Raw genomic sequence first — 21,106 nt, forward strand, 5'->3', positions numbered from 1 at the left:
GCACATATAGAATGATCATCAGAAATATGATAGGGCTGCCTGAGTGGTTCAGTCAGTTAAGCATCTAACTCTTGATTTCGGCCCAGGTCATGATCTCAGGGTTGTGAGATCGAGCCCTGTGTCAAGCTTGGCATGGAGCCCAGCACTGAACTCTGCACTGGCCATGGAGGCTGCTTGGGATTCTCTCTCTCCCTCTCCCTCTACCCCTCCCCTCACCCCTCTCTCTCTGATGCCTGATAATAACCTCTTCTTTAAGACAAATCTTTAAAGATCTGGAAGCTGTGTTTTATCTTACTTACTGCAAGTTGCTGACTAAAACTCGAGCATTACAAATATCCAATACCCCAGTTCTCCACTTCTAAGAAACAGAGGTCACTTGTTATTCCAATTAAACTTCTCAAAAAAAAAAAAAATGTGTTCTTACAGGATTTTTTTCACTGACAAAGTCTTTCATAAACTTTATCTCCTTACTTCTCAGGCTAACCATGTGAAATAAGCCGGAAATTAATGGCCTTAGGCCACATGTGCCCCCAAAACTGTTTCATTTGACCCAAAGTGTTTTCAAATATTTTAATTAGATACTGTGACTTAGAAACTAAAGGATTTCTTATTAAAATCCAGATATCTAGGTTCTCCTGAAAAGTTGGAAGTCTTGATGCAAGGACCTAGGATTCTAGGTTGGAACTGGTTGGAGCTATAAAGCCCCAGACCTCTTTAGGAAGGACATGTGCCAGGCCACGTTTTGTTATTGTCTTGGCTCTAGCTAAGGAAATTTGAGTGTTCGTCTCTTCTGAGTTAAAATGTCTGTCCTAGGATCACCCATACTGAGGAGAACTCTATTCCCCTCTACTGTTCAAATCTGTAGACTAGCCATGGCTTCTAGCCTTATCAATGGACTCCAACCCCTGTCTAGATCCCTGTAGTGAGATCGGCTCCAAGATCTGTCTAGAAGCTGGCCCAAGCTCTCCTACATAGCCACAGATAGAACTGGTCACTGGAAGCCACCATGATTCTATCAGGAGGCAACCATCAGGGATTTAACCAGCCTTCACCAAAGTACATGAAGAAAACTCCAGTGAAGGGTTTTTTCTTTCAAGTGGCATCAGACCTCTTTGACTTTTCTACAAAGCCCTAGAGCTCTAAGTGTCAACTGTCCTGTGGGTGGTAAATCTCCAGGACCCAAATGACCTCACTCTCTAGTGAATTCTAATCAGATGTCCCAGACCACCTTCTCAGCAGCTTCTCATTAGAGCAATGGAACAAAGAAGGTATAAGCGAAACTCGGACACTCTTGACACCAGTGGAAACCTTGACCTCCACTGGCCATGAATGTGAGGGCAGGCCATCCAGGCATGCCTTGCACTTGTCATCCTTGGCCACAGGCCCGGTGTCCACGCTTCTGGGAACTCTCCTCTCATATACCATAACCACACATTTTTCTCCACTGTCTTCAGATTCTTCTTAACCTTTTTACTTAATACAAGCACTGCCACTAAACGTTACATAATTAAATATTCCTCTATAGCATCTTGGTGCCTACGTGTTATCCCATCACAGGCTTGGACCTTTATTTAATCAATATCCTGGTGTCGTACTCTGTGACAAATTAATCACCTTCCTTTTCTCATTTTCCACAATGACTTCTATTTATAGATGCTTAGTATATATGGGGCAGGTGCTGTTCTAGGCACTAACTAGACTACAAAGATAAAGTACCTCTCGGGAAGTTTGGTTAGAAGACCCTGACACATAAGACCCTGCTTGTCCTGCTGGTTCAGTTGGGCAAAGGGCTGAGGAAGTTTGGACTTAGCACGTGTTGGAATAAGAAGGTGCTGGAAGAATTGTGAGGTGAGCCTGGAGAGACAAGGAGGGACCCAGGCCTGAGAACAATGAAGCAGCAGATGAAAAATGATACAATTTGCTTTTTTTTTTTTTAAAGAGGACAAAGCAGGCTCCCTGCTGAGCAGAGAACCCAATTTGGGGCTCAATCCCAGGACCCTGGGATCATGACCTGAGCCGAAGGCAGAGGCTTTAACCCACTGAGCCACCCAGGTACCCCTACAATTTGCATTTTTAAAAAGTTCTCTGGCGGACACTTATTTTTTTTTTTTTTTGAAGATTTTATTTGAAAGCAAGCAAGCAAGCTTGCAAGAGCACGAGTGGGGGGCGGGGCAGAGGGAGACGTAGACTCTCTGCTAAGCAGGGAGTCCAACACAGGGCTCAATCCCAGGACCCTGAAATCATGACCTGAGCCAAAGGCAGACATTTAACCAACTGAGCCACCTAGACACCCCCACCCCTGCTGACTTCTTTTAAATCTCCAGGTCTCTGTAAGGGTTCACCTGATGACTCTCAACTGATGAGTGGATGGGCCTATCAGCCAAGATGTTACCAGTCCTCTTTGGCCACATCCCCACCAGGTCAGTCTCAACATAAGGGCACAACCCAATATGACATACTTCTCACTTTTAAATCACTAAAGAACGTATAGAATTTTACTGAAAGCTCTTCAGGGATGAAGGAGGGGTTTACATTACACACAGCTGCAAAAACATAGTATCTTTGAATATCCACCCTCCCTGCAAAAGTCCCTCTACATACATTAGTGGCCCAAATACCATTATGAAGACTGGCTTTCTCCTCACCACCCCCTTCCCTCAGCCCCACCCTTGTGCTTTCCCTTAGCATCTCTTGATCCTTTTTTTTGTACTAGTAACACATCTAATCTGGTCATCTTGTAATTCAATCTTTGCTGCCATTTTGGATGTTTGTTGAGGTGGGGAAGGAGGGAACAGGAAAGTACAAGGAAGGGAGGACAAAGACATGCAGGGAAAAATAGTAATGGCTTTTGGTTTGCTCTGAACAATTAATGTTTGAGTTGCCACTTATCTTTAAAATTATAAGCATGTTATATCTTTCAATTTTACAATTTCTGATACTTTTCTCAAATAAAATATTTTAAAGCAAAAAAACCTCCCTCTCCCTCATAAAAGAACAAGTTATTCTCGGAATCTTAAAGAGACCCAAGCGAGACTACACTTAAAATTTATAAGCATGAGCTTGAGTGCCTTTGTCCACTGCTCCTCTGAGTTCAAGTGGGTCTTGATTGAATAGAACTCACCGCTGCTTCCAGAGTCTTCCATTAGGCCACTCTCCACATGAATCCTGTAGGGCAGGCAAAGACCCCACTTGGCTTTCTCAGCCTCTTCTTTGAACTGCTGCATGCAGTCCAAAAAAGCCGTCATTGCCTGGTCAAATCGGACTTGTGAGCAAGTTCTCCGTCCTGCAATACAGAACAATGGCAGCTGGACAGGGTCATCTGTTAAAGACTTCAGATAGGACCGGTTTCCACAGGGGATGAGTCGATACCTCTGAAACTCCAGCCCAATCTTATTGGACAGGGCAAGGAGCAGCAAGGCTGTCTGGCCCCAGGCCATGTTAATCTCCTTCCAGCTCACAGGGGTGGTGGAGAGGCAGCCCAATCTGAAGCTGTTGATGATGCCCACAGGACCATCATGCCTGATCTCAAAGGTGGCACTGAAGACACTGGTCCTCTTCAGCCGGCCCCACTGCATCTGGGCGTGTCTCAGCTGGTTCTTCATGCTCTCCAGCTCGTCCTGCAGTTCCAGTTGCTGCCATTGCAAGTAACTGTAGTCCCTCCAGTACTGCTCGTCCTGCTGGTCCAGCATCTTGGTCTCTGCCCGGGCTGCCTCAAGATCTTCTGCTATTCTTTCTTGGTTCTTCTCCACCTCCTTTAGCTCCTGGGCCAGCCTCGCCTCCTCCAGCTCCAGGCCCTCCAGCTCCTCCTGCAGGGTCTTTGTCTCCTCCTCACGTATCCTTCCCATCCAATATTTGTAGCTCTGGTTCTCGGATTCTACAATAACGAGTTGGGTGTCTATCTGCTCTAAAAGTTTGTCAGTACAGTCCTCACAAAGTGGGTGGTCCATATCTTTTTCACCAGTGAGGATGTCAAAAATGTCCCTAATAGTCTTCTGGATGTTAGTGAGTGTTCTTGCAGAGTCAAACTTTCCAAGCAAGATGAACTTGTTAGAACTGTCCCTTGACATCTTGCCATTGCCAGGGTGGGTAGAACAGGAGGCACCATCCTGCAGCTTTTCACAGTCTGTCTCTACCTTGGCGGGAGGGCCTTGCTCCAGGGTTTCTCCTGGCTCCTGCTGAGCTGAGGTGAATGTGGAAGCTGCAGATTCTTGGGTGGTCTCAGGATCCAAGGTCCCCATGAACTGATCCAACTTCATGGGCTGCCTGCAGCCCTGGCAGATGAAGTGGATGGAAGACATGGTGGAAGCCTTGGCTCTTACTCTGATTGCAAGTTTCCTCTTGCTGCCCACCTATCCATTTATACCTTTTTAAGCTTCTTTAAAGTAGTGATTCTTTTAAAATACATATTTCATCTTGTCACTTTTCTACTTAAAACCTTACATTGGTACCCTCCTTAGATACCTTTAGGCCTCCTTTAGCTCCTTTTAGACTTTTAGACAAGTGATTCTTTCTAAAAGGAAAATCTGATCATCTCACTTTGTCCTTTACCACTCCCAAGGCATATCTTAAGAGCAATCTTTATAACTAAGCTCTGATCGTGGCACTTCCCTCCTTAAAATGGTTTTATGTTCTTATCTTACCTTAAAATAAAGTCCCATCATCTTAACTTGACACTAAGACCTCTTCTCATTTTCCCAACTACTTCTGTCCCAATTTCTTGCCACCTTCACTCATGGGCTTCTCCATGATCCCTGGAGTGATAGTTGAAAAGTATCTACCATGCAAAGTATGCCTTTCCTCATCCAAATACTCCTCCCCAAAGCGTTGGGGAATATCAGAATAAGTTGGAACTGCTTTCAATGTCATGGTCAATTCTGAGTCCTGATTCATCCTTGGGAGTAGAATAGCAACTATATTCACTGCTAAAGACTAAACCTCATTTTAATTACCCACCCTCTAAAACCAAACAAATCCAAGCCATACCTGGCTTTGAGTTTGAACCAGCCCAGACAGATCATGCCCCAAACAAGCTAAAGAACACAGAGGTGAAGGGGAGTAGAGATTCCTTCAGACTCTGGTTTATTTAACAACAGAATGATGTCTCCAGGATAATCCAGGATCCCTCTGTGAAGCCTTCCTTTTGTGGAGGAATGAGTGGAACTGGAGTATTGCTTATAGTTGGGAAGGAAATCCCTTATTTCTGGAGATCTTTCTTCCAATTCTTACCTCGTCATTCCAGGGTCTCCTTTGGGAAGACTGGAATAGGCCCAAGAGTGAGGAGTCTCTGGGTTGGAAGGATTGGCAGCAAGGATTTTATGCACTACCATACTGCCAGCACTTAGACGAATTACCTTGTCCCCTTTCCCTTTCCAACCTTTGCTCCTTGGGCTTTGTCACAAACCTCCAGGAAAGATTTGTCTATACCTACTGTCTCCAATTCCTCTTCTTCTGTTCTCTCTTAAACCCACTGTGATTCCACTTTATCTCAGTACTCTACAGGAAGTCATATCAAAGTCACAAATGTTATCTACGTTGTTAAATTTAATCTTGGTGGAATAGGAAGAAAGGTCTTCGGCCAAAAAGAAGCATGGGGAAGAGATGTGTGTGAATCACCCAGACCAGCAGGAGATTGAATGGAGGAAAGAAGTGACATGATTGCTCTTCACTTATAATGATCCACATGGGACTTGCTGTCATGAGTAGGTATACATTTTTGTCTAGCCACTCACGGCATGGGTTTGTCAAGCAAGCGAGACTAAACGAGGGAGGTAGGATAGGAGGTAGTCAGAGGGTGTGCGTGGAATGGACACAACAGAGGACTTGCTCCCTACAGTCTATAATCATCTTTCATCTCCCCATCCTGAAACAAGGGACCTTTGTTTGGCTCCTCCAGGCCTATGTCACAATACCTGAAGTCAGAGGGTCTTAAGGGTTCTAATCTTGTTTACTTAACAAGTTACTTAACCCTTTTGATACTCAGATTCTTCATTTGAAAATGAATGAAACAGAAACTATCATAAGAGGATTGCTTTGATGATTAAACAAGATGATGTTTAGAACCTCAAATGACATTAGTTACCTCTCACTAGGAGTCACCTGTATGGCCAGTACCTGGCTTTCTCTTCCTTGTGCACCTTGAACTTCTCAAAAGAGAAGTTCACTACTTCTCGCTGTTTCCAAATCCCCACCAAACCTCTTTCAACCTTTGCAATCTGGCATTTGTCTCTAAAAGTAATAGGATAAAATGGTTCTTGCTAACGTCAACAATGAATTCTTATATAGCACATCCCAAAGCATTTTTTCTGCCGTCTTCCAAATTGTTGCTCATTCTTTAACATTGGAGGTGATTAGCATCCTTTCCTCATCAAAAGAGGAAAGCAAAGTCATTATTTGGATTCCAGAGAATTGCTGCTTCTGATTCTCCTAGATCTCTGATCTTCCTTTTCTGCCTTGTTGACTCATCCTGCCAAGAGATTCTGAATCATAAAAAATAAAAATCTGTCTTTGATATAGACAACTAAACTTTTCTGAAGCTTGCAAAGTGTGAATAAAAGCCTCCTTTAAAAATTCAAGGCTTTGTATACCCATGTTCATAGAAGTATCATTCATCATAGTCAAAAGGTAGAAGCAACATACATGCCCATCGATGAGTAAATGAATAAACAAAATGTGGTATATACATACAATAGAGTATTATTGAGCCTTAAAACGGAAAGATATTCTTACCCATGCAACAATATGGATGAACCTTGAGGACATTATGCTAAATGAAATAAGCCAATCACAAAAGAACAAATATTGCATGATTCCACTTAAATGAAGTACCTAGAGTAGTCAGATACAATTCATAGAGAAAGAAAGTAGGATGGTGTTTGCTAGGGGTGGGGGAAAGAAGGGTTCTTTCTATAAACTGTGATACTGTGATTTACATAAAAAAATATGCATTGGGTCTTCTCTGTAGGAGCACAGAGCTCCTAAACCCTTGGCATTTCCTAAGCAAAGAGAGTGTGATCAAGGTGTCTTTTGTCATGTTAATAAGTGACTATCAGAAAGCACCTAAAGATGGGAGCTGATTTTCAGGAGAACCAACCATGTGATTGGAGGGTAGGAACTTTTAGCTCTACCCCCACCCCCACAGCCTCCAGGAGGAGAGTGTGAGGCTGGAAATTAAATCAGTTACCAATGGCCAGTGATTTAATCAGGTGTGCTTATATAATGAAATCTCCATGAAAACCCAAAGAGGAGTGGGCTGAGAGAAGTTCTGGGTGGGTGAACATGTGGCAGTTTGGGGAACACAGTGAGCCTGGAGGGGGCATGGAAGGTCCACAAGCTTCCCACATATCTTGTTTTATGTATCTCTTTCATCTGACTATTCCTAAATTATATCCTTTTATAATAAATTGGTAATCCGGTAAGTGAATGTTTCCCTGAGTTCTGTGAGCTACTACAGCAAATTAATCAAACTGAGGAGGGGTCAAGGGAATCATTTGGTTATGAGCCCAGGTGACAACCTGGATTTGCAGCATTTGGCATCTGAAGTGGGGAATGGGTCTTATAAGGCTAAGCCCAGAGCTCAGTCTGTGATCTGATGCCATATAGTGTCAGTATTGAATTATAAGACATTCAGTTGGTATCAGAATTGTGTGGTGTGATGAAAAAGCCCACACCTTGGAAGTGGGACCAGAGTGCTGGTTGGTGTCAGAATATTTGGGTGTGAGTGTTTAATGGGTACAGAGTTTTAGTTTGGGAAGATTAAAAGTTCTGGAGGTGGATGGTGGTGATGGTTGCACATATGGGAAGGAAAAACTATTCTACCCTTCAAGGTTCTTCTAGCAGGCCTAAGAATTAAATTGACATAAGACAGATTAACTGGAGAAGATAACATTTAATTTCCAAAGTTTGGGGAATCCACAAAAATATAAAATTCCAAAGACAGGCAAAGTAAACCATAAATGTTGCCCTGAACTAAGAAGGGGATTGGGGTCTGGTATTTCCAAGAGAAGAAAAACAACGTACGGGGAATGAAAAGGTGTAAGTGTTTGGTAAACCCGTGTTTTCTGGGCTATTCAGAAACAATGGGACACAGAGGAATTTTAACAAATAGACTGCTAAAATTTTTCCTCTCAGTCTACTACCCCTAATTCATATTATACTGTAGTTATCTATGGCGATAACTCCTGTCCTGGAGCAGGTCTTCCAACTAAATTCTTTTAGACATTTAGAGAGAAGGTCAAAGTTTCTTCCTGAGTCTTATGATCCTTGGTGGTTTTCAGCTCAAGATAATCTGCATGCCCAAGGGACACTTCCAGGGTGATTCATTCTGAACTCCCTCACACAGTCTTGTGAATGTACTTAATGCCACTGCACACTTAAAAATTGTAAACATGGTATTTTATCACCATTAAAATAAAATAAAATAAAATAAAATAAAATAAAATAAAATAAAGGACGTGTCTAAAGCGGCTCTCTTTCTGCAGGGCCCCTGAGGCGATAAGATCGCTCTTAGAAAATTTCCTAGAGATTTAACATGACCTGGGGCTCTCAGATGGGCCCAAAGTGTAAGACCCATCATTAACTAGAAAAAACATAGCCTTGGCTCAAAAATGCTAAGCAATGATGCCTATGTTTGCTATGATTAAAGTAAAAAAAAATTCTGTTATGTGTGTCTTACCACAGTTTAAAAACCGCAAGGTTGCACTGACTTTTGGGACTCAGGATGTCCCCTGTTTCTTTGTAAATCTCCACAGACTCAGACTATGGCCTCACAAGGCCAGTGTGGGGATGCGAGGTTTCTGAGGAAGGACTCTTGTGGCTGCAGAGGGCCAGACACCTGTGGGCCCAGATGTGACTCACACAGGATGGGAAGGCAATGCTCACAGTTACAGAGGAGCCCAGATTTCTGGTTCACATAAGAAAAATTTTAAAGGAAGTTTAAGCTTTAATTCATTTTGCTTTGTTTCAGACTAGCCAATGTCCTCTTTGCTAGAGAAACTCCAGAGAAGTTCATCATGACAGGCTGGAATGAGAATATTTTTTTTTTCAAGACTCAGACCGTCAAAAGAGCCAAGATTCTGGCTTTCTATCCCAGGTCAGATGCTGATTTAGGAAGTCATTTCGGCTTACAGGTTGCTTAAACTCTGTGAAATGGGTGCAATGCTAGCAATTAAACATTGCTCACAATAGCTGTTGAGGGCAAAGACATCTGCACCATGCTCTATCAGTGCTCTGTACCATGTGTGGTGTCAAGTAAGTGTTCAGTAAACCATTGCTAGGTTCTGCATGCATTGCTAATGCATGGAAGTGCTCAGCCTGTGGGACTGGAGCTCCCACCTCCTGCTCCTCCCCACTAATGTCTAGCTAAAGCCATGCCAGAAAAATAAAATACAGATTTATGCAGAGCTAACTTATTCCTATAAAACAAATATTCTCTATTTGCAAAAAGATTCACAGAATTCCTACAAATAGTTTGCTGGCTAAAGTGCATGATAGAACATTAACTCTTTATAATCAATATTAAAATGTTGGGAGTCAATGCCGGTTGAAGGGCAAAATCTTCCAAGTCAATCCACTCATGAGGATTGATACCTCTTTCACCTGTGACCTGACACATGCATCCAATAGTCTCAGTGGATGGCACCTGGCGTATCAACCCCACCACTGGACTACATGTCTCCCAAAAATATTGTTGAAATCCATCTTATATCTTTAACATCCATTCACCCATTTTGCTTCTTCTTTTCTTTTTTCTTTTTTTTATTCCCATGGAAGGACTTCTAGATACCATGACTCTGACTCAAATAATCCCATACATGAGACAGCTCATTCTATCAAAATATACTGGTAAAAAATTTTTTCAGAGAATTGAATGCTAATCATAATGATTTGATGATTGGACTAAAAATCTAGGAATATCAATTTATTGCATGTGGTGGGTTGCTATCCCTTGTCACAAGGAGTGTCTTTAGAAGCTCCTGATGATGGTGTATCATTCCCTCACGGAAAGACTGTGAGGATCACCCACTCCCAAGACCTTGGCTATATGAACATGGAAAACACCATCATCAATATTCGGGCTCAGGCTCTTGTTCTCATTATCCTCATAATCATTAGCAAGGAGAGGAAGGTCCACAGAAAGCAGTTGAAATCTTGATGCCTTAAACCAGTCCCTTCAAGACTGTGAATGCTCGCGGGCAGGACTCGATTTTATACCTGAGGCCAAACTAGTGGAAACCAAACTGTTGCCCAGCCCTGGACAATGCCTACTGCTCTGGATGTCTTCATCCATGCCATGGGCCCCATAATATATTTGCCTCACTCTGAGGCTAAATTAACGTAACTGCCCTCTTACAGCCTGTTCTGGGCATTCCGTGTCCTAAAGATTTCTTCCCTCTGTTCTGCTGCTGTGGGAAGAGCTCTGGTCCAGGATTCAGGAGGCTTGGTTTCTGATCATAATTTACTATAGACAGTTCTCTGCACTTTTCATTTTTCTTATTTGTAAAATAAAGGACTTGGAGCAAAGGAGAGTCAAAGTCCTCACAATCTCTCTTCTTATAAATTTTCCATCTCTTTTTAGGCCAGGTTGCCAGCTAGTTCTTGTGCCCACCCCACTCCCTCCTAACACCCATAATAATACCACTGAGAAATAACTTGAGAACTAGAAATTATTAAAATGCGTAAGTTTATACCCGAAGACAGCCACATGATAAAACATATGACCATGGACTATGTTTCACCTATCTTGGTAGTTTGAGATGCTTTTTCAATGACAAATAAATTGGTGATTGATGTCATATTCTTGTCTACACACTCACAACAGGCCTAACAATCACAGCCTGGAATGGACTGGAATGATAGGAAACTGTGAGGATCCAGGGGCTGTTGGGATCATGGAGAAGGTGGAAAGTGGGGACCACCACCAGCTGTCAAGGCATGAGTTGAGTGGCACATGGAAGAGTGAGGCGAGGATCTGGAAAGGATGAGGAAGCTGAGGCTGGTGAGACGCTCTGGGCACTAAGACTGGGGAGAAGGCTAAGGTTGTTGGGGCCAATGTAATCACTGGCCAGCTGGCTTGACATTCAAAGTTATGCTGACGACAGTGCTGGCTTATCATCTTCACTATTGGCTCACTGAATCCTACTGCAAGCATGGGGAAAGGGATGGAGGCTAACACCTTTTGAAGACCTAACCTGTTCCTGGCTTCGTGTGGCAATTCTATTGTTAAGCAAATATTCATCAATCTCTCCCTCCGTTTGGAGTGATTTTGGACCATGGACTGTGGGCTGAAGTGACAGTATCTTAGTTCCAACCCCAAGTATCTCCTAGCCCTCTTGTGCTCCTGTCTGCAACCATGAGAAAAGCTCTGCCTCTGTCCCCAAGAGAGAAGGCATCTGGAGTCCAGCCCAGCCAACCTGCAAAACTCCAAGTGAGAAATACATGCTTGGGTTGTAAACCACTAAAACTTGGGGTTTATTATCACAGCAAAAGCTGAGTAATTGAGACGTGTTAATCTTTCTCAAACAAACAACAGGATCTCAGGTGAGGATAAGAAGCCCTCAGGTCCTGGGCATTGGGCCCAGGCATAGCTGACAACAAATCAAAAACCATGCTTTCCATGAAAACATGGCGACTCTAGTCTTTGATGAGTAAAGCGACAGTTGACTGAAAATAGAAAAGTGGTCTGAGAGAAAATGCTAACTGACTATTCCTTCAGTAGACCCAAGTACAAGAGCTTGAGATCTTCCCAGGAGTGAATGTCTTGATGGGAGTTCTGCATCAGTGAAGTAGCCTCAGATGCTGTAAGGATGCAAATGGCTGGCTGCTGAGAGCCCTTCCTCTCCCTTCTCCCTACCTGTGGACTTCACAGTATAGTTAGGAAGAGACATAGCATCCTAGAGAAAATATGATCCGACTGCTCTAGTGCCTTTCGGGGAGAGTGGAAATAACGTGACCCTGTCTGAGGGCTCCTACAATTCTTCTGCCAGAAATCCCTGGCTCCTCTCCTCTTGTGAGTCACCCCTGCAGGTGTTCAACCCTCAGGATGAAAAATGATGCTCTGGGATAAAGAAGCATTGCGGGACTTACTAATCCCTTACCACTGGAAACTAGGCAAGGAAAAAGCATGGAACACAGGATGGAAAGGCAGTTTGGAAATCAGCTGGGGAAGGATATCAGACCTTCACAGAGTCAGCCAGAAAAGTTATTTCCAGTATATTTTTCAAAGATCCTGAGTAACTTTTTTGCTTTCCAAATGTACTGCATTCAGGGTCAGACTGGCCCAAAAGTCAGTTGAACATGGCCCTCTGGCCTAGGAAGAAACTCCTCTGACGGTGTTCAATCACCACCTGCCTTATTGCTGTGGTGTCTGGGAATTTACCCAGCCTGACCCCTCATCAGTGTGGGGAGACCATTCTCAGTATGCAGTGCTGGGGACTTCTTCTCTCTTGAACATGCCGAGCCCTCCCTCTGAGTCTGCCCCTTCATCTTACCAGGTGGTTATGCAAGGTGGTTCTGAATTCTGTCCCGATGCTTCTTTTAAAATGTTGCTTGGGGCACCTGGGTGGCTCAGTCAGTTAAGATTCTGACTCTCGACTTCTGCTCATGTCATGATCCTGACCAGGGTAGTTAGATCAAGCCCCATGTCTCAGACTCTGAGCTCAACCTGGAGTCTGCTTGAGATTTTCTCTCCCTGCCCTACCCCCTGCATGTGCCCTCTCTCTCTCCCAAGTAAATAAAAATAAATAAAATCTTTTTTTAAAAAGTTGCTTAATTTTAATCTCATAACTAATACATGAAGACTTACTAGTACAGAGAATTCAGGTCTTTCTGAGGAAATGAAAAACTGAGCAAGTCCTCCTTCCTTTCTTCTCTCCCTCTAGACCTTCTCCCTTCCCTGGGGAAACTTTGCAAGTTTTTGTTCTCTTTTCTCTAACTGAGATATTGTGATTTATAATAACTATATATTTGGTCTTTGACCCCCTTCCTGGCACAGACTTGCTAAAACCCTCTGAAACGTTTGGACATTGCCTAAGGATGCTAGCAGAACCAACCTATGCGATGAGAGGGTTAGAATTTTCAGTCCCTCCCCCAGGACCTCCAGGCTGGTGAGAAGAGCTGAAGGCCAGTGTTTTCTTCAATCATGTGTATAAATTGAGGCCTCCATAAAATCCTAAAAGGACAAGGTTGAAAAAGCTCCCAGATTGGTGAACACATGGAGATTCAGGGGGAGGGGTGTGCCCAGAGAGAACATGGAAACTCTATACCCCTTCCCCACATCTTGCTCTATGCAACTTATCCTTCTAGGTATTCCTGACTTTGATCCTTTTATTACAAACCAGTGATCTAGTAAGTAAAATGTTGCTTTGAATTCTGTGAGTCACTCTAGCAAACCAACCAGAGTGAACCCAGGGTAAGCCATTCTCCATTTGCCATCTTTCCAGAGTTTTCCTGTGGAGAAATGGAGGAGTCATGGATGAGAAATGGTCTCTGTGAGTTTATAGACCTAATGCCCATGCTTCCTAGGAATGGTATCCCATTTATATAGTAGAACCAAACAGTGAATTGAAAGTGGTTGCAGTGGTTGCAGACTGGAAATGCTGGAATAATTCAGCAAATACAATGCAACCCTCTGTAGTGGAAATAGACAATTCTCCTGGGAACACTAACAACTGTTCCAGGGCTATGAGAAGTGAATCATCAAAGAAAAAGTTTATTTTGAATGACTATCAGCTAAAATGACACAGGATATAAACTGACCTCCAATGACTTTAAAAACTGGATGTATAAGGCAAATTATTCTAAAGGATGATTATAATATTTAAATTATAAAACATTCAAAAATATCTGTGAGAAACAGAAGATTATAAATTGGATCACAGTAAATTTGGAAAAGTAACAAAAAAGAAACTTCTAAAAAAAAAAAGAAACTTCTACAAAGGAAAAAATTCAATAACTGAAATTAAAATTTGAAAGTTGCAGACTTAGGGTGCCTGGGTGGCTCAGTGGGTTAAGCCTCTGCCTTCGGCTCGGGTCATGATCTCAGGGTTCAGGGATCGATCCCTGCATTGGGCTCTCTGCTCAGCAGGGACCCTGCTTACCCCTCTCTCTCTGCCTGCCTCTCTGTCTTCTTGTGATCTCTGTCTGTCAAACAAATAAATAACATCTTAAAAAAAATAAAAAAGAAAGTTGCAGACTTAGAAGATAGGTCGGAAATTAGTATCCCCAATGTCACACAAACAAAAAGATGTAAAAGATGGTAGCAAGTTTAAGACACACAAGTGATAGAATAAGATGGTCTAATACAACATTTAATCAAAGTCCCAATTAGAAGAGAGAATTAATGAAGAAATAATGGTAGTGAATTCTCCAGAACTGATGAAAGACTCCTGTCACATATTCAAGTTGAATAAATTTTTAAAAAGTCATATTTAGTACATCATAATAAAACTGCAGAAATTAGGAGGTAATGGGAACACCTTAAAAGAAAGAAAAAAGAGTATCTTCAAAGGAGTAACAGTGAAATTAGAAGCTGTCTTCTCTGTTGCATTAAAATACAGTGGAATAAGTCCATTCATAGGCTGGGGGAAAACTGCTAACCTAGAACCTACATTGAATGAAATATCTGTCAAGCATGTGAGAAAAATAGGGGCATTTTCAGAACAAGCAAACATTAGGAGAGTTCTTCACTGTAGATTCTCATCTGACAAAAATTCTAAAGAAGTGGTAAATATGTGGGAAATGTAGACAGATGTTGACTTCATCAAGCAGAAAATGTCGTATAGAGTTTTTTAAAAAACTGCATGAAACGGAAATAACTCGGAGTGGTAAATGGAGTTAAAGTGTTCTAAATTTTTTCTTATTGAGGGTGAGGTAAATAAATTGAATTTAGACATTAATTAGTTAATAAAGCACATTGTAATTTCTTGACCACAACAAAAAGAACAGAGATACATAAAATCTGTTAAAAGCAAAACAAAACAAAATTCAACCAAGTAAATTTAAAGAAATTGGCTTTGTTAAATGATTCAAGAATTGAGCAGCACCTCAACTAGCAAGTAGAGAGGTGCTCCAAGGAGTTGTACAAAGTAGAAGGTTTTTATTGGAAGGAGGGTGGGGCAAGGAAGTTATTAGCAAAAGAAAAGATTGTCCCAGGGAGGGTCACTTTCTTTTAGGGTAAAGGGCAGGGATCTTATCGTAAAGAAAATTTGTCTACCTTTGAGGGATGGAGAGGGCCTAGTGACAGATTTCTTTATTGGTGCTGACCAGAAAATTTCTGACTGACCAGGGAGGGCCACATTTTTGGGGGAGGTTGAAATAGCAGTTTGATTTGATATTAATGCCTGATTTGGGAACTTGGTCTAAGTGATACCATTTTGGGCCTGAGGGTTTTTTCCTTTCCTTTCCTTTCATTTTTCTTCCTCTCTTTCTTTCTTTCTACACTTCTAAATTAGTAAATTAGGGAAAGGTAGATTAATAAAATATAATAGATGCCAAGCAAAGAATAGAGAAGACCAGAAAAAAACAAACAAACAAGAAAACAAATAAAAGGCATAGGTTTTATGGTACAATAAACCCAAATGTGTCATATTTTTATAAATGTAAATGGGCTGTAACTCAAGGAAAATTTATTAAAATTTATTATCCAATAAAAAGAGATGCATTTAAAGCATACATGTAGGGCACCTGGGTGGGTCAGTTGATTAAGTAACTGCCTTCAGCTCAGGTTATGATCCCACAGTTCTGGGATGGAGTCCTGCATTGGGCTCCCAACTCTGTGGAGAATCTGCTTCTCCTTCTGACATTCTCCCCTCTCATGCTCTCTCAATCTCTCGCTCCCTCAAATAAATAGAATCTTTAAAGAAAAGGGAAAGAAAACAAATAAAGCATACATGTAGACTAAGAGTAGAAAGATAGAAAAATATATACCATGCAAATATTAATTCTCCCCAAATCTGTACAGCTATAGTAACATCAGACTAAATTGACCTAAAGGCAAAAAGCATTAAAAAAGATAAAGGGGAGGTACCATTAGGATAAAATGTTCAGATCACCAGATTTGTCTTTGAACAAAAGCAAGGCAGGGTTTATAAAAGCAAATCTGGAATCTACAGAACAGTGACCCCCACGGCCCTTATGTAAATGAATTGACTAATCAGTACCCTCCAGGAACACAGCTGTAGCTGAACAAAGTTGAGTTTATTAACTCTTCACAACAAAGGAGAACTCATGCCATAGGGAGCTGTGGGATGTCCCAGCTAGAGGGTTAGAAAGGAGTTACAGGATTTAGGGTTGTGTGAGAGATTTGGGGAATGTTTAGGAGGCAGGTCCTTGCTAGGGTGTGGGAGTAGGGCTAATTTTATGATTGGATATCTAGATACTTCATACCTAGGAGGTAGGAAGAATGGATAGTGGCAAAAGCTACAACTGGTCAAGAATCAGCCGTCATTCATTAACCAGGATAAATGATGTCTGGTCAGTTTTGTGGTTTGGATGACATTCCTGTTTTTGTCTGTCTTCACATGATTATGGAGTGGCCTTGATTTGTCCTGTTCTGGCTCTGTCACAAGGTGTTTTCATTCTCTGAAACTCTTTTTTTTTTTTTACATTTTTTTTTTAAGATTTTTAAAATTTATTTATTTGACAGAGATCACAAGTAGGCAGAGCGGGGTGGGTGTTGGTGCGGGGAAGCAGGCTCCCTGCTGAGCAGAGAGCCCGATGCGGGGGGGGGGGGGGGGGGCTTGGGCCCCGAACCCTGGGGTCATGACCCGAGCTGAAGGCAGAGGCTTTAACCCACTGAGCCACCCAGGCGCCCCTCATTCTCTGAAACTCTTTATGTCAACTGGAGACCCCACTGCCTAGATGTGTGTGCCAGGCGAGCTCCTGGCTGGGAGGCTTCTCCTCTGTCTCAGGCTGAGAGCTAAGTAAAGGAGCAAAAAGAAGGATAATTTCAGCTATTTGTGGATTTTCCAAGAAACATTGTGATTTTGGCTCTGGAGTAGACATGACGTGCTTTCTCTGCTAGTGACCTGCCTTCGTCCCTCCCCCTTGGTTAAAGAAGGTCTGCACCATTTCCTCATTATGATTCCTCGGTCTTAATTTTACTTGTTTTTATTTTGCACAATCAATGTGGTTTTTGAAGGTAATTTTCCTTTAATCTCACATTTTAATTTATGAGGTTAAAGAATAGTTTGGTAAAACAGGAGGTTTAATTTTGAGGGCTCAAATGAGTTTGCAAATGTTCAGTACCAGGGCCAATTCCCATGAAAAGTCTTTATTCATACATTCCATGTGATCCATTAGTGGGAATCACTGACACACAGCAATACTCATGAAATAGACACAGCTGCTCCCTGAACAAGGTGCTTGGTGTGAGCGAAATGTTTTAATATCCTCTGATGGAAGATCTATGCAAGTATAAAATAAACTTAGTGTCTTTTTCCTTCTTTTTCAGCCAAAAGCTGCGCAAGATTTTGTGACTGTAGCTTAGTAGCTGTGACTAATTTTATTATTACCAGAAATTCTCTCTTTTTCCCTCCTCTGGTTTCCATTTCCCTCCTGGTGGTTGGAGTCCTCCCTCCTCATCCCTCCTCCCGCCAGTCACCTAGGCCACTTGCTGCCTTTGGGATGATGTCATCCAGGCCTCCAGCTGCCATGGCAGCACCAGGACTTAGGAGGACGGTGCTTTCCTTTATAGGGTTTTGTTACTATACTATCAAGGTCTGAGCAGCTGTTTTCTTTTCTTTTCTTTCTTTCTTTCTTTCTTTCTTTCTTTCTTTCTTTCTTTCTTTCTTTCTTTCTTTCTTTCTTTCTTTCTTTTTAAGCAGCTCTTTTCCCCAGGTGACTACCTCCAGGTCCTCCTGGTTGGCACTTTCATCACAGCCACCCATATAACTTCTCTAGCTACTCTTCCTCCACAGCTGTACCTAATCACCCCTCCCCCATGCCAGCCTTTCAGAGGATTCGGAGGGACCCATTACATGGTTTAAAATGGCTTAGACCTGTAAATGTATATTGGACAATAACCCATTTGCTTGCTCATTTCTAGATGCTCAAAAGGTGATTGACTCTAGATTACTAATGGAGAGAATTTTGGGTTCTTGAACTGCTGGAACTTCCCAGGCAGCTGCAGTGACTCTAGCCAGAGTAGCCCTAGAGAACTGGAGACTCTGGGGCCCTCCCTGATTCCCAGGGCTGGCTGCCTGCACTTTCCCCATCTCACAGCCCATCCTTCTGGGTTCCTCCAGGATGTGACCAAGACAGGAATTTTAAGAACCTTAGCCCAGATCCAGACATCATAATATACATGCTGAGAGTGCAAACTAAGGCTCACACAATTGCATATTTAAATTAGTAATTGTTTAAATCAAATTACAATTTTAAATAAAATAAATTCTAGTCTCCTGCTTTGAACAATATACCTTCATAAAAGTCAGGCTCAGATGTAGAATTATGGGGCTTCTTGTGTTGGGGTCAAGGGCAAGTTGCCCAAGATGGGCCACTTTGGCATGAACATTATTTTCGTTTAAAAGCAATCAAAACCCAACAGATTTGGGGAAAGATCTTTACCTCCCCTTAAACTGCCTGCTTTATAGGAAGAGAGCTATTAACAGAGATTCCTCTTCACCTGAGAAACCCTCCTATATAAATAGAACAACCTTTGTTTCCCAAACATCGGGTCCTCTCACCTAGAAGAGAGCTAATGATCTTTCTCTCCTTTGTATCCCCAGAGCCTATGTCTCTCCGTGCTTCTATAAACGTCATGTTGCCTGTCTTTGGAACGTCCCTGTCTGTGTGGGTCCCCCGTATGTACCCTATTAAATTTGATTTTCTCCTGTTAATGTGTCTCATGTCACCTTGATTCGAAGTCCAGCTAGAAGGACCTATAAGGACAGAGGAAATTCTTCCTGCCCAACAAAGGTCAGTAGCTGAATCACCTGGGTAATTCTATCCATAAATGCCACCATTCTTGTATGTTGTCTTGGATGATTTTCTGGCTTTCAGTGTAACCAAACCAATGGAAGTTCACTGCTTAGTGAGGCTCAGCTGGAGAGTACAGGGAGGGATATGTCACCCAAATGAAACTTTATTTGCAGCAAATAAGATCAAGGGGAATAATTTCCAAAGCCATGACTCCTGGGGCAGGGGTCAGTAGGTTCTTTTTACTCAGAGTTTAGGGTGAATTCTCAGAAAGGGGAAATTTATCATCACATGTAAAGGTGGGCATAAAGTTGTGCAGGAGTGCTTAGAAAACATGCCTATACATGCCTCATATGTTATGTTAATGAAGCTTGTGCTCCTCCTAAGGCAGAGACTTCAACATTAAAATGAAACAGAGGTAATGTGGGAGGAGAAGGGGCCTGGGGCATGGTCTGAGAGTCCATATAAACTGGATGGGGCGCTGGGCTCTCTATCTGGGGTAAGGAATACAGAGTCTTGCTTACTTCTGAATCAGCAGTTGGGACTTTAGTAGCACTGATTTATTGTCTCTGATAGGGTTGGGCTATTTCCTGGCCCGGTAGAGACTATAGTGCCCAATAATAGAACAGAATGAGGTAGATTTGTATGTTGGAAAGGTCAACAAGATACATGAAGCAAAAAAAGAGCAAGATTTTGAAAATAGTTGTGGGGTGCCTGGGTGGCTCAGTTGGTTAAGCAGTTGACTCTTGGTTTTGGCTCAGGTCATGATCTCAGGGTCATGGGAGCAAGCCCCGCATCAGGCTCTGTGTTCACTGGGGAGTCTGCTTCAGATTCTGTCTCTCCCTCTCCCTCTGCCCCTGCCCTCCATGAATGTGCATGTGCACACACTCTCTCTAAAATAAAGATAAATACATCTTAAAAGTAAAATAAAAAGTTGTTTTAATTCTATTTTTGTTTAAAAACTAATAATGAACTATGAATGTGATTATCTCTTTTAAACTTTTTATTCAGAAATAATTTTAAACTATCAGGACAGTGGTCAGTCACCCTGCCTCCTGCCTCCGTGCTCTAAGCCAGGGCCTTCCTCTACCTTCCCAGTGGTCTCAGAGGAGGAGATGAGATCCTCTGGATGAGAGCTCTCTCCCTCTGGTACTGCCAGTTCAGACCCACAGGCTCAGCCTCCCCTACAACCACTGTCAATTAACCTTCTCCCTCCTGTTCTAACACCCTTCTCTCAGCTTCAACAGTGCTCAAGTCCCTTACTGTTTTCCTCGCTGGGCAGCTACCTCCTTCCATCCAGCAAGAGCCAGGATCCTGAAGACCAACCTGCACCCTCACTGGCTCCTCCTCACTCAGTCTCCCTCTTCTGCTTGCTGAGGCTATTGGGCTCCTACCCAGCCTATGGGCATTTTTGGACAAAACAGCCCTTGATCTCCTACTTGCCAAACTTCTCCGTGAGCATTCCTTTGACCACTTTCCTCCCCGACTCCCCTTCACCTTCCTGTTGTCCCTTCTAGCTCCCCTAGACTCTTTGGCCACCTGGTTAACCAAGACCACTTCTCTCCCTGGGGCCCTTCTCCTTGGCCTATTCTGCAAGCATTGGTGCTCTACAGCCCACCCCCTTAATTGCCTTTGCTGTGATTTTTTTAAAGTCCAAGGCAGAGGTTTCCCTGTGGCTGTATCTACTGCCTTCTTTGGATTTATATAGTAATGAACTTGTTTCCATAAATGGGAATCTAGGAAAAATTTTTTAAAAATTGCTATTATTTTTGTTGATACACAATGATTTTGTATCCTGGATCTCAATCTACATAGAATATAGATTTTTTTAATATTCAAAAGTGAAAATACAGTAAAATACAAAGCCATGACTTGTGATCCCTCTGCATCATCACAATGAGCTAAGTCTAACCCTGCAGCCAGTTCCCACCTTCCCCATCCCAGCTCTTTCTCTGCTCTCTCCTTTCCACCCTGACACATAGGGCAAGTTCGCCAGTGAAACTTCTCCTGGCACATCTTACTATTCCTTTATGTGCCCCCCTTTGTCCCATTTGCTCACTCTACCGAGTACATCTCTAGACCCATCATGGTCTCCAGTTTTCTCCTCTAGAAGACTCAGTTCAGGCTTCATGTCATGCATGAAAAGACATCTACCCTTCCATACCACCTCCACGGCCCAAGTGGAAGGACTGCT

General features: G+C 42.6%; 1 protein-coding gene across 1 annotated transcript; it reads right to left on the reverse strand.

Annotated features, from left to right (window-relative positions):
• Positions 1–2,999: 2,999 nt before the first annotated feature.
• BECN2 (beclin 2) lies at positions 3,000–4,298 on the reverse strand. Its single transcript, XM_032863065.1, has one exon. The coding sequence runs from the start codon at positions 4,296–4,298 to the stop codon at positions 3,000–3,002; it is 1,299 nt and encodes a 432-aa protein (XP_032718956.1).
• Positions 4,299–21,106: the final 16,808 nt, after the last annotated feature.

The sequence above is a fragment of the Lontra canadensis genome, unplaced genomic scaffold (assembly GCF_010015895.1).
Source record: "Lontra canadensis isolate GAN:19392208 unplaced genomic scaffold, GSC_riverotter_1.0 scaffold24, whole genome shotgun sequence".
Taxonomy (NCBI): Eukaryota; Metazoa; Chordata; class Mammalia; order Carnivora; family Mustelidae; genus Lontra; species Lontra canadensis.